We start from the raw sequence: 13,538 nt of genomic DNA, 5'->3' as shown, positions 1-13,538 counted from the left end.
GAACCCTCCACGCTCTCTCAAGCACCCTCATACAGCAAAATCACTTTCAAAAAGTACACCCTAGAAGATAAAACGGTTGCACTACGCCAAGGGACAGCACTGTGATCGGGTGTGCCCTGCCCTGGTTTTCAGAGCGCAGAGGGGCCCCAGGCCAGGCACGTGCTGGCGTTACAACAGCGTGAAGCCGTTCCTGTATTTGGGCACGGATGCAAGCGCCAGCACGGAGAAGGCCCAACTGCACTCGGGGCAGATAGTGTAAAGCTGACTATGCGGAAACGTTTGGCCAGCACGTGCTCCAGATCATTTGAGGAGCAGCTGGCCAAAACAGGAAGCCACGTCAGTCTGCTGTTTGCCTGCAGGGCACAGCGAGTGATGAGGTGTCTGCCGTGCACCCCTGGAAGTGATACAAAGCTGATTTATGCTCAGCTCAAACCATCCAAGCTGACCAGATAAGCGTGTCTGTAACAATTGCTTGTAACATTCTCCCTTGCTTTTAAGGTTTTTTGGCCCACCTCTGCTTGCTGGGAAAATAAGGGGGTAAAAGCAGCTGGCACTGGACAGTAGGGATGTCTGTGTTTCAGTTCGTTGCAAAGCCGGAGGCTGGCTTAAAAGAAAACTCAGGGTGTGCGTGTAAATTGTACTCGAGAGACTATCATCAACCTTATCCAAAATCTGGAGAAAGATGTCGGTGGTTGTATTAGGACCAAAAATTCCCTGTTCTGTGCAGAAATGGGACTTCATGCCAGCAGCAGACATCTGTCAGACCCCTCTCTCACCTCTTGGCTCAGCCACAAAACCACCTTAGCCCCAGAAGCCCCACTGTAAGCCAGACAGTACAAACGTCTGGCAAAAGACTCAATGGCAACACACCACGAGGGGCATCAGCTCTGGGTCTTTCCCTCTGGGACACCTTCAGGAGCAGAGCGTCATTCTCCCTTACCTGCAGGATTAGGGTCACTTGGACCCTTTCTTAAGCTCCACCAAGAGCAAAGATCTAAGCTGCAGTACACTGTCCACTAATCAAAAACTCTGAGCCTCAATGCTCCAGACGGAGAAATTTTTTCCCAGATCCATTTCTCAGATGGACCAGGAGCTCTGCTGGAGACCCTTTTGGTGAGTGTCCTGGCTCTCATCAGAAGAGCAGCACAATATAAACATATCAGCTGAAGTGCCTGGTCGTCACAGGACATACTACTGCTAAAACCAGCCCCAAAGCAAAACTGAAGAGTTTGGGTTCACAGCCAGAACTCCCTTCCACAAGGGGAAGGGCAGACCCAGACCCTTAAGAGAGGGCCTGCCCAAGCCCAGGGATCCCAGTCTCTCGGATGCAAGTTCCCGATATCTGTGTAAGAGTGATGTTCTGGTCACTGCCCCTTTCCATCCTCCCAAAAGCACGCTCACAGCTTTAATGCTCCACATTAAAACTTAAGCATATACCCTGGTACTGTTTTCCTCCGCTCGCCAGTCACCACTGAAAAGATGATTCAGTCAATTCAACTTAAAACGGTGACAAAGGAGGGAAAGTAATTGGATCTATTCACAATTCTTCAACGAAAAGGCGATGCAGAAAGTATTACAAACACTGCTTTTAAACCTCTGTCCCACTAAAGGCACCCGCCAGATGTCTTCTTGTAACCTTGGAATTAGAAAGCCGATGCAGATTCCACCTCAGATTCCACCAGCTGCTCGCCCTACCTGTGCCCGCTCTGCTCCGCTTCAGGAAGCGCACGCGAAGCCTCCTTTCATAAACATTAACGAGCCGGAGCTCATTTCGCAACCAGGCAGGGAATTAGTAGGAGTCACTTTAGCCTCCTCATTTCTCAACAGTTTTATTGCCTTTAAGAAAATTTTTGTAAAATATAAATACAAAGGCAGGAGATTTACTTACAAAGTTAAAACACAGATCTCAAACATAAACACACAATTCAGAAAATTTAGTTTATGTACAGTTTCAAGCAACTTCAACATATGTTAGTTTTTCAATATTTTACAAGGTACAGAAAAAATAGTTCAAAGTCTTCTTTAAATAAAGAGCATAAAATGTTTAAACATATATAAACAATCCGGTCTGATGTGTGAAAACTAAATTTCACAGCTTTTAAATTAGGATATAAAAGTTCTTACAATTAGTTGATGCGTATGGATATGGTTTAATTTATATTACAAACTATTGAATTATATTCAATAGTGCTTACCTGGCCAAAGCAGGTAATTCTGTAAACAAAAAAACAAAAATAATATCACCAAGTGCCTTACCGAATTCTATCTCCCAAACAAGCCACACGACTTTGATCACATCACCTAGAAAAAGTATGTTCTGTGTAATCAGTGCTTTGTATGAAACAAAGTCAAAGTGTGGGTGTGTTCTTAAAAAAAAAAATGTGTTCCAAGTAATAACAAACTTATCCCAAAGCCTGTGTGCATTTAAAGAAACACTATATAACAATTTTGTAAAAACTGATTGAAGTTAAAAAAAAAGTCTTCCAAAATCCATCCAACTGGAATTCAGATCTCTTATATAAAGGAAAGATATTTTCATATTTAATAGTGTCCTTTCTTTACAGAAACAATTGCTTTTGAACACATATACATAAAGAAGTAACTGTATAGAGCACTGTACATTAAACGGCCTGATGGTTCACCAGAGGATGTCGAAGGGAGGGTCCTCGTGCGGATGCAACCAGTGAAGCGAGGAGCCGAGCAAAGTCTTGAGTTCGCTTGTAAACTCTACCAAGTCCAACAGCTCTTTGCTCTCTGGGTTAAAAGCTTCAAGGTCCGTAGCGCAAGAGAACAACTGGCTGAGGGAAGTCTGTTTATAAAACTCTGCCTCCGTAATGGTGACGACTTCCAGATTGGGGAAGTTGCAGCGGAAGATGCGAGATGACATTTTTAGCCTCTTCACCACGTCCGAGAGCAAAAGCCAGTTTCGTGGTCTGTGGAAACAAAGAAGACAGAGGCTCCAATACCCAGTACTGTGTCACAGGCTTCTCAACTCTTCACCGTATCGCTGTGCGACAAACTCTCCCCGACCGCACTGGCACAAACAACCCCCCTGAAATGAAGGCCATTGCCCAGAGGCTTGAACATACGAGAGGTGCAGGTGTGCACGTATGTAGTCACAGTGCTGCTGCCCGCAGCTTTGGGGACGGAGGGGAACCAGGCACACAGGGCACTGTGCGAGCCTACAAACCCAGGGCTCGTGAGCGCACACGTGGGTCAGCAGCCATCCCGATGGCCGCTCACACCGCTGCAGGTTCACCTGGCTGGGACCAGCTCGCATTTAGCAAGATAGAAAATGGCCTAGACTTATAATCAGAAATTTCAGCATCTCTGACTTCCAGAGATGCCAGTATTAAATACGAATCAACGGAGGGGTTTTTCCCAGACCAAGAATACAATATTTAATTCAATCTTTATACTCGTCCACTCCAGAGAACTTCTGTTATATCCATCACTCAAATAACAGAAACATACTAAAACCCACGCTCCCGCATGATTAGTATTTAAAACTATTTTCCCCCGGCTGTCGTCAAAAGTGGTGCAATGACAAACAGTAGCTCTTTATGAAGCTAATTTATATCTCAAATACAACATGACAAAATTTTCCACGAGTTTATTTATTATTAAGTATTATAGTACCTTGTGCAAGATGTTTATCTGTTTGATATGGTTCAGGGCTTTAAACCAGTTTTGCTGCAAAGTCTAGAACAGCAGCAACAGTGTCACTTCATCGACCACAGAAGTGTGTCCACTCAGCAAAACAGAAAAGCCCATTAAACACAATTAAGAACACCCTGCAAACATGATATCCAAATTGCAGTGCTAGAAGCACTTCTATTTTGGGATGTTATACCAAGATGCCTGCCTGGGGTGAGGGAAGGAATCTGTGTTCAAACATCATTCAGCTCGGGACTACAGCATTCAAAACACAGCCCCAACAAGTCAGCCTTTCCCCCGCCTCACCTCCTATCAGCTTATTTCTAAAAAGCCTGGCAGTTTCAGTATTGCGCCCTCACCTATGTTCGATATATGCAAACACATTTCCCCACGGACACAAACTGCTGCCACCCCAAGCGGATCACCTCAGCTATTTTTACCTCAAACCCTCTATTCGTTCTTACCCCTGAGAGAGACACACTTGAATGTTGTAACACGGCAAGGGAGGCTCATCCGAAAATTCAAATTCAAACACATCACTAAAGCCGTCTTTATCTTCATCACCTGGGCCGGGAGGATTTGCCAAGATGTCAAATCCAGATTCATCTTTCGGATCTAAATAAAATTGAATAAAGGTGCCAAGTCAGCACTGAAGAGAATGTTGCAGGTCTTGCTTTTTCTTCCAATAACGTGATCTGTAAATAAAATCAGTTTGCTTCCTTCCTAGCTTCCTCCACCACAAAAACAAAACAGCCCCCACCCCCACGTGCTGCATGTTTTGAAAGTCCCTGCATACAAAGAAATAAAGGGTAACATTTGCTCACCACACACAGAGCTGCCGTAGAAATCCCAGTACAAGCCAGGGTCATCAACACTTCGACCTTGCAGGTCAGTTAAATACTCTGGAGAGGAAAAAACAACAACAAAAACATACCGATGAGAACGAAAAGCTGGCAAGTGTGTCACACAGTCTCACTGTGCACGCTCCACACCTTCCATCAAAAAAGCCCCACACCGTATTCCTGACGCACGTGCCACAAACAGCATATGCACACCGTTCGTACACATATTCCTGGAATTTGATCTTCTCCTTCATCCTTTCTCCCATGGTATCAAGTAATGCCCCGACATATCAAATAACCACCCAAGGTCTAACAGGGACAGACCCAACTTTAAGCTTCAGAAACTGAGAGCATCATTTTATTTTTGTGAAAGACAGGATGTGCCACGCTTTTTAGCCCACCCAGTTACTCTGGACACCAACTTGGGGGTGAAACAGTGGCCCCAAATAAACTGATGGAAAAGGTTCTTCCACACAGATACATTCAGAAGATTTAATTATTTTCTACAGCCATGATTTGGGAGATTTGCTAGCTGAAAAAGATACTGGGATTCAAGAAGTTAAGAAGTCGAAGATACTGGACTTTACTGGAGTCCTGATGCACCCTTCTACACTGCACCATTTAAACAGGTAAGTGGACGAGTGTTTAAACTCACTGATTGTGAACATTGTAAACATTTTCAGAGGTAAGTTATTAGGGAATAAAAGTGTCTTTATCCAAAACCAACAGAAAAAAAAAACTAAAACCATGTTAGAACATGGACATGTTTAAAGCCAAGAGCCTTTAACATAGTTTTACAGCATTTCAGATACAAAATGAGGCAGAACCTGCAAAAACACAAGTACTAGGAAGATAAAGGGCAAGACCACAGGATAGTGTTTAACGAACAGCTATTAGATTTGGCAAGCTTCTTATTTTCATTTCAAACAGAAAACGGAAGGCACTGAAACAGCCTGCTGACCTCCCACCTACCTATCAAATCTGATAGTGGCATAATCCTTATGACTTATTAAAAGTTTCAATTAGAAGGAGCCCCCATGCGTGGCTACGTTTCCCACCAGCAGCCTGGAGCTTTTGAAGGCAGAGAGGGAGCTCCTGCAGCCTACCCTAACGCTTCCTGGCTTAGGAAGGGCAGCAGGGGCTCTGAGGGGACCGGGACCGGTCCCATTTGCCACACCCAGCAAAGCCCCAGGCAAGGTGGTCACACACCTGTGAGGAAGGTCTCCATGAGCTCACTGTGGGTCATTTTAGCCTACCCTAACACTTCCTGACTTGGAGCCACCCCAGCAGGCAGCAGGGGCTCTGAGGGGACCGGGGACCGGTCCCATTTGCCACACCCAGCAAAGCCCCAGGCAAGGTGGTCACACACCTGTGAGGAAGGTCTCCATGAGCTCACTGTGGGTCATTTTCACGATGGTCCTCCCAGAGTAGGTCGCAAGCGTTGGATCAGCACCGTAAGACAGTAACAGGCGGACAATTTCCAAGTGATCATTTTCGACCGCATCGTGGATTGGTCTACGGGGAAACGGAAAAGATCATTTTGACTCAATAATATTATGCAAATGTCTTTGACAAGAAACTTTTGACTTCAGATCAAAGTTATTTATAGCAAATAGCACTATTAATACACCTGCCAATCATCTTATTGTCAGTTTTACTTGCATATCATCCCTTCTCCTCTTGTCTTTTCGCAGTCAGACTGCTCAGGGCTGATATTTCCGTTACATCTCTTCGTTGCCGCGAATATTTTGAGGGCCAGTAAAATAATTACACCGCTGTTAACAGAAAGCAGGAGTCTGCACGAAGCCTCACAAACGTAATTTTGCTGCAAGTCACTCTAGCATTCCAAATCTCTGCCAATTTAACAGCTTGTTGTGGAGCAAGGGCTCATCCAGCCTGCCCCTGGGCAAGCACGGAAATCAGTTACCCAAAGCTCCTAAATAATGTACACAGAAATAAGTTACGAAAATTTGCTGGGAATTAAACTTCCGCGCTCTGTCCTCGTTAAATAGTACTTGCAAAGATATTTGCAGCACAATTCAACCCTTCTACTCGGAGAATAAGAAAACATGTTATTTTAAGTTTAGTCCACCCAAAAGTTAACACATTTCACGCAGCATGAACAATCTATACAAGCTCAGACACAGATTTTGTGAGCTCACAGAAGGATTATTCATTAATAGACATGCCTGCAATTCCAGGTTTAGAATTCCTTATCCCTAATTATAAATTGCATTAACTTTTACATTTAAAATTGATTATACGTAACGGGTAAGTTGTCTGGAAGTAGAACGTATTACCCTTCAGACTAATGAAGATGTGTTAAAACTCCATCTCTCTCTTAGACGGCGATGAGCAGATGAAGTGCCAGTGATCATGGCAGTTCAGCTCAACTCTACACACCTCCTCCTTTAGGCTGTCAACACCGCTGCCCCCCCAACAAGGTTTTCAAGCTCTCAAACGGATTTATTAAAAGGCAAGAGAAGTAAGGAAGGACTTTAACCAGGATCACGTTCTGCCTTCCTGGAAAGCTTTCAGCATGGCGCTACAAGAAGTCATCTGGAAGCAGAGACAAGCAAACCCCTCAACTCCATCTGCCAATATGCCAAACAACGCTCGACTAACAATCACGGCTTAAACTCCCTCTGCAAGAAGGCCACATCCCACCACTCCTGCCACATGAAGCAATGCCTCCTCTACATCACCATCGCTTTGGTATGGGCTGGCATCCACATGAGCTCAGGGCAAAGGAGAGACAGATAAAACCAGTCAGAAGAGTAAAGTACACCACTGTTTTCCTACGTAGCACTGCTGGTAGGAGAGGGACTCTGACCCATCTCCAAAAGAAGTATGTTCCAGGTGTGTTTACTCCTGGTACTTTCCAGTCAGCTGTGACTTAGGGTGATTAACATCTGTCCCACGGGAAGCACTCTCACTTGCCCCCATCGTGCTGGAATGCTGTATGCAGTTCTGGTTTTGGCATATGCATGCTATATTGACATGAGGAGCTGCACTTGGAGAGTTTGCAGCTCATTCCATATGGAGAGAGGGCTTATTCCATGCTGCCTGCCTCCTGCACACCTCAGGCCACCAACACAGCAAACAAGCAGGTGATCCTCAAGCTGCTGAACACAGCCCTCAATCCAGCTCGTGCTGCCCCTCAGACACTCAGCACCAGAGAGCGCAACTCACGCAAACCTTCAAAGCCCAATGTCCCGCTGCTTGGAAAACGGCTTTCAAATTTTAAGAATGGAGAGGACCATGAGGATCACTTGCAAAGGGTCGGGATATCCCTTCTCAATTTCTCAGGGAACTCTAATGTAACACTGAAACAATCTGACACGCTTGAAACAGACAGTGCTGGAGAAAGCAGCATTCCCAGAGTCCCCTGTAAGCCTCAGCCTCCCACCTCCACCTACTGAGTCAGTCCTTCCGCACAGGGACTGTCACAGCATCGCCTGCCTACGCAGCACCCAGCACAGCCCAGGATCTGGACGGCGCTAAGCATCCCAGGCGACACAACACAAGGGGTAACAAATAACAGGGGTGCTGACACGGAGGCTGAAGAAGTATCGGGTGTTTCTGGCTGTCAGCAAGGATCTGAGCCTGAGCTGTCGGGTCACAACGCGCTGAGCATCTACAGCAGGAAAGGTCAGGCTTGCTGCAAACCCTCCTGACCTCCACTGGGCATGAAGCATCCCCCGCTGCCAGTCTGGCAACAGGCACCAGGAACAGATGAGAGTTACGGCTGCCGCCAAATGCTGGGGATGCTTTTTCTCCCCCATTCCCTCATTCTACTGGAGTCTTTAATTTTGAACTGTTTTCCACTTTGTTTTAAAATTGGGATTTTCTGGGGTTGGGGTGGGGGGTGGAGAGTGTTGTGGGTTTATTGGTTTGTGGGTTTTCTTGTTTGGTTTTTTCAACCTGACTTACCTAAGTGGCTTTTGAAGCAGTAATGAATTCAAGATGATCCCTTAACTTATTAAAAACAGCATCTAAATCACCGCCCAGTGTTTCAATCGATTTAACGACACCCGGACGAGTTTATTAAAAGGCGCCTGGGCATTGCCTGGGAATGAAAAATTGCAGCGCGTGGGCTGTAACCCCAGGATGGGACCCCCTCGCCCTTTCGGCAGGTCACCCAGCCCAGTGCAGTGGTGCAGACAGAAGCCACAGGGCAGCTAGCAGGACAAGCAGCAGGGTGGGAGACCTGTCTTTGTCGCTTGCAGGAGCACAGAGAGGCTGCCCTGGGCTTAAGAGGGAACTTACGAGAGGCAAGGGGAAGGAAAGGTGCCGTAAAGCTGTGCAAGAGGAGGAAGAACAATAAATAGAGGGAAGTGAAGGAAGGAAAGAAAACACTGGCAGGGAGGGGAAAAAAAGCGATTCCCCATAGATAAGGCAGGGAAAAAAGGCAATAACAGAGTGCTGACAGATTCTTATACTGGCTAGCATAGCTTCTTGGCAAGCTCACAAGCGGGACCATGCAAAGGCACAGCTACCCGTTTGCTTCTCCCACCAGGGCAGGCAGAGGAGGGAGTATTTTTCAGTCTTGGCAGAGTTTAACCATCCTCTTTGTAGGATGCAAGAGTGACTACTGTAGTCGGCAACTTTTTCAGATGTGAAAAAAAGATCCCTGGGCGTCCTCTCCTGGGCTGCTTTGCCCATATAATCTCTCCCGCCCTGAGCATCGTGGAAATAAACACACTCTATCCCTAACGGTACAGTTAACGGTAGTACAGCTCGTTTCTAAAATAAACCCTTCAAAAGGCCCCAGAAGAATATGGGGACATTCGAGAGCTGCAGTCTGCTACAGGAGACACACAGCTCAACCCTCTCTTGTGTGCTGTCGAATACTTCCTACTATTTTTACCGCTACTAGAGTTAGGAAAAAATTTCACTGGGGGTTTATCATTCCACCACCAAAATTATAAACTATTTAGACCAGTCAGGGTTTGCTCTCAGCCTTTCAGGCACCATCAGAGTTTTCCTCGCTGCAATAAGAGATCTCGTAACTCACCGAGCAATACCATATCTCGGCGTTTTATTTTTACTTCCATCTACTCTATTACGCAACGCTGCCCCACAGAAGAGACAAGGCACAAGTTGGAGGAGGGCAGCTACGCCGGCTGCCTCTTCTTTAACGCAATTAGCTGCTGGAGGGTATGGCTCTGCCAAGACCAGCTGAAAGGAGGCAGGAAGAGAGCCATCTTGGCATGGTCCTCCCAGGGAAAAAATAAAAAAGGCTGAGCTCATCAGCCGCCAGCGAGAAGGATAGAGCAAAACTGGCTGTGGAGAGAGAATCTAGCGAGCGAACTCTGAAGTAATGAGAGAGGCCTCGGTAACAGGCAGGAGATGCCTGCGTTTTTGGCGTGCGGCTTTGTTTTTGGCGTGCGGCTTTGTTTTTGAAGCAGCGCCGGTTCAGCTAGGGCATGCTGCGGGAGGTAAGAGGAGGAGACCAAGGAAATAAGGCCAAATACACCGACAAACATCTCTGCTGATTTCAGGCGCTGGTCGTCTAACGCCCCTTGTTAAGCTATCGCACTTACCGGGGTCCTGTCAGGGAAGGAAAGCACTCACCTCTTAAGCACGGTCTATTATTATTTATAGGTAAGACGATTAAGAGCCCTTAGTGACTGTGGCACCTCTGAGACAGGTCTCACCCCGTTCTACAATAATCTTTGATGAGCCACTAATTCAGCAGCACAGTACTTGTGTATTCAGGGTCTGCAGGCGCTGCATTCGGAGATCCATGATCAGCACAGAGTTTCAGGGGAAAAACACCACAGGCTGCTGTATTCAGCCCCGCCAGATGTGCTGCGAATGGGGCAGACAGCGGGACAGGCAGCGGCAGCTGTGCAGGCAGAGCCCCAGTGCTGAGCTGAGAGTGAAGGGAAGGGAAGGGCTCCACCACACCTAAACCCCCAAACCCCACCACCTCCTTGCCCTGCCACTTCAGTCCGATGCTCCGTTTGGTTTCACCAAAATTCAGGAACTGGGAGGCTGAAAAACCTTGTCTACTGAATTCGGGATAGACTGGTTGTATAGGTACATAAAAGGCAACACCAAACAAAGAGGCTCAGGTCTTTGCTTCACTTTCAAAACTTAAACACACGCAAGCAAAAGCACCATATTGATGGAGCATCTGCAGCACTTCAGACAGGACTGAAAGGAGAGACGCATGGAATCTGCAGAATTTTCCTTCATCCTTCCCATTCACATGGACATTTTGTTCAGTCTGAAGCCATATCCACACTTGTCATAACTTTCCAGAGTGTTCTTTAAAAAGCTGACCACAGAGGTGGGAGGCAGCAAGTAACGCAGACCGAAGCTTCAGGCAGCTGGGATCCAACTGACACCCCAGGCTGTTACACCAGCAAACGCTGCATACGCAGTTACATCACTCCTCTGCGCAGATTTACGTTAACTGGCGGAACAGAACTAAACACATCTACTGTTATGGTCTGGAGACTCGAGAGAGCTTCCAGCACGACCAAAAATATCTTTGGATAGTGGGTTTGTGAGGTGGCTGAGGCAGCATTAAGGCATATTTAGTGTAGTTAGTTAAAAAAGCAGGGGAGGGCTAGAGGGAAGTCTTTGATGGTAGGTTGGGTGAATGTGTTCAGGAATTTGAATTTAGAAAGCAACGCAGCTGAGAAAGACTGACACTACTTTCCTCCTAAGAGTTAAAGCAGAAAAACTCATTGAGGCTTCATGGAATTTGTCTTAACGCATGTCATGATTTACTCCACAGACACAGAGAAGTCTGGCCCCACCAAAAGGCAGTGGATAACACCGAACAGAAGTTCCTTACAGAAGCTTCTGTTCTCTGTCCTGCCCAACTGAGGGCAGCTAGACCATCTTTCATCCGTATATTAGACGTGGTTTGGATTCACACTGTCGGTTGGGCAGCTTTTCAAACAAAAAATAAGTCTGCCGTCAGAAAAGAAAGGGAACTGCAAGCTGAGCTCTGACATTACTGTCTATGATGAGATCATTACTATGTTCAACTCTAAAATGCATTCTCCCCGTAACAACTTTTCAGGGTACACAAGCAGTTTCTTTCTTGAAAATCAGTTCCATCCGTGAATCAAAATCAAAGGTGGACTCTAAACCGCTGGGTCATCAAGACTGGTCAGAAACTTATCGGGGTTAATTTTCTATATAGGTTATTCCAGAAAGTGAAACAAAAAGAATTTTGGATTATTTTTGTAGCAACTTGCCACTGTTGCATAGGTCACGTATTATAAGTGGAGACAGCAGAAAATAGGGGGCTGCTTCTCAACCTAGAGGGCTAAGACTTCTTACAAAGAAGTGGGAGGTGGAGACTGACAATCCAGCCAGAGTTTCAATGTTTCTCCAGAAACGTCTCCTTTGGGCCGTGATGGGCCGGTAACGACTGACCATCATGAACCATCCTCACCGGCCCTCTTGGGACTTTTGTTTTCCTGACTCCTCCCTTCCCAAGCTAATAAATAAAGAGCTTAGAAACAAAAGAGGCAGACTCTTAGTTATGCTAATTTTACCTCCCTGGCTATTTGGATGGTGATCGTGAATTCGATAAACCATTTAAGATAACAAGCTGCAGGAGCTTCGCAGAACACAAAGCGACCTGCCCCCAAAATGCATAAACTGGATCCCAAAATGCATACACTGGGTAATTTTCTGCATATGCTGAGGACGAGTTACCCCAGGGTCAGCGGCGCAGAGGTGGTCAAAGAGGTCCTTTAGGAGATGCACAAAAAGCTTTAAAAAGGTGCAGAGCAGCATTTCTATCTCCACAGAGCAAAAAAGAAAAGCTCGCTTATCTATTCTGCAAGCATAAGAACTAAGCACCCCTACTATTCTGTGAAGGAAACTAAAAAAGGCTAATTCGGGATTAAAAGAAAAAAAAACAGGATCGAAAATATCAAATGAGCAGATAGTTTAACAGTTCAGCAAAACAAAGTTTTTATATAACACATATAGGACTCACACACCCAACAGCCGCAAAAGCCTGAAGTGCTTTTAAAAGCAACCCTGCTAACAAGGCAAAGCCCACTCTTTTGGCACAGCTCAAAGGACCTGGAGCGCACACAAGCAGAGCTGCTGCTCGAGTATCGCTCCTTCTTGCCCTGCAGCTGGCAGCTTCACAAACTCTTTAAGTAAAAATAAAGCACAACTTATTAAAATTCCCAGAAGAAAAAAATTTATGCTGAACTCCAATCACAACAGAAGCGCGCCCCCGCCGCTTTATTAACCAGGGAAGGTCACCAAGTCCTGCACGCTCCTGCCCAAGGACCAGCAACAAGGAAGACATGGTGCAGGAGGACCGCGGCAGCACTACCTGCTTTGAGGGTTTCATGCAGGGTGGGGAGGGGGGACAAGGGGAGGATAAAGGAGAGGCATAAAGACAGAGGGCAAGGGTGCATCCTCCCACCACCACGGCCAAAGAAACCACTGCCCAGTGGTAGTGACCACCCGATGCTGGGCCGGGGTTGCTGCTAACCTGGTTCCATCCTGAGCGCTGCAGTTCACGTCAGCCCCGTACTCGAGGAGATGCCGCACGATGCTCAGCCAGCCTCTGGCACAGGCCTCATGCAGGGCACAGTAACCCGCGTTGTCACGATGATTCACATCACACACCTTGTTTTCCAGACAATACAGAACCACTTCCTGGAAACAGGAGGAAAAACACATACATCGAGTTATTTCTTGCCGCAGAGATGCAGCGATTTCCCTTCTTGAAGGAAAAGGGCAGCCAAGGGAAAGGCAAAAACCCCAAATCCCTACAATCTACCTAAGTTACCCACTTTGAGATGGGTCAGTCAAGAGAACAATCAAAGAGGGAACTGTTGAAAGTCATGTTTATTCAGCAGACATAGCGTGAGACTTTCCACAAGCCGAGTAGCTTGTGCGAAGCAGAGCCAAGAGCTCTGCGCCCCGCAGGGACCTTCCTGCAGCCCCCAACGTCAGGAATTGTGGCAGAAGGAGAACGTGCAAATTTCACAGTCAAAACTCGCAGCTTTCCACTTCTCAAAACTTCCACATACGAAGCTAGCA

At 46.5% G+C, this 13,538-nt stretch overlaps 1 protein-coding gene across 1 annotated transcript in view; it reads right to left on the bottom strand.

The window, feature by feature from the left end:
* Positions 1 to 1,810: 1,810 nt before the first annotated feature.
* Positions 1,811 to 13,538, bottom strand: part of LOC104493874 (BCL-6 corepressor-like) — a 17,283-nt gene continuing 5,555 nt past the window's right edge. The window contains exons 2-6 of the mRNA XM_010136636.1: positions 12,985 to 13,151; positions 5,869 to 6,014; positions 4,482 to 4,559; positions 4,122 to 4,272; positions 1,811 to 2,933 (exon numbers count right to left, since the gene is read on the bottom strand). Coding sequence (XP_010134938.1) covers positions 2,639 to 2,933; positions 4,122 to 4,272; positions 4,482 to 4,559; positions 5,869 to 6,014; positions 12,985 to 13,151 — 837 coding nt within the window. The 3' untranslated portion in view covers positions 1,811 to 2,638. The remainder of the gene's footprint in view (positions 2,934 to 4,121; positions 4,273 to 4,481; positions 4,560 to 5,868; positions 6,015 to 12,984; positions 13,152 to 13,538) is intronic.

The sequence above is a fragment of the Buceros rhinoceros genome, unplaced genomic scaffold, assembly GCF_000710305.1.
Source record: "Buceros rhinoceros silvestris isolate BGI_N320 unplaced genomic scaffold, ASM71030v1 scaffold2805, whole genome shotgun sequence".
NCBI classification, from domain to species: Eukaryota; Metazoa; Chordata; class Aves; order Bucerotiformes; family Bucerotidae; genus Buceros; species Buceros rhinoceros.
This window is presented reverse-complemented; position numbering and strand designations above follow the sequence as displayed.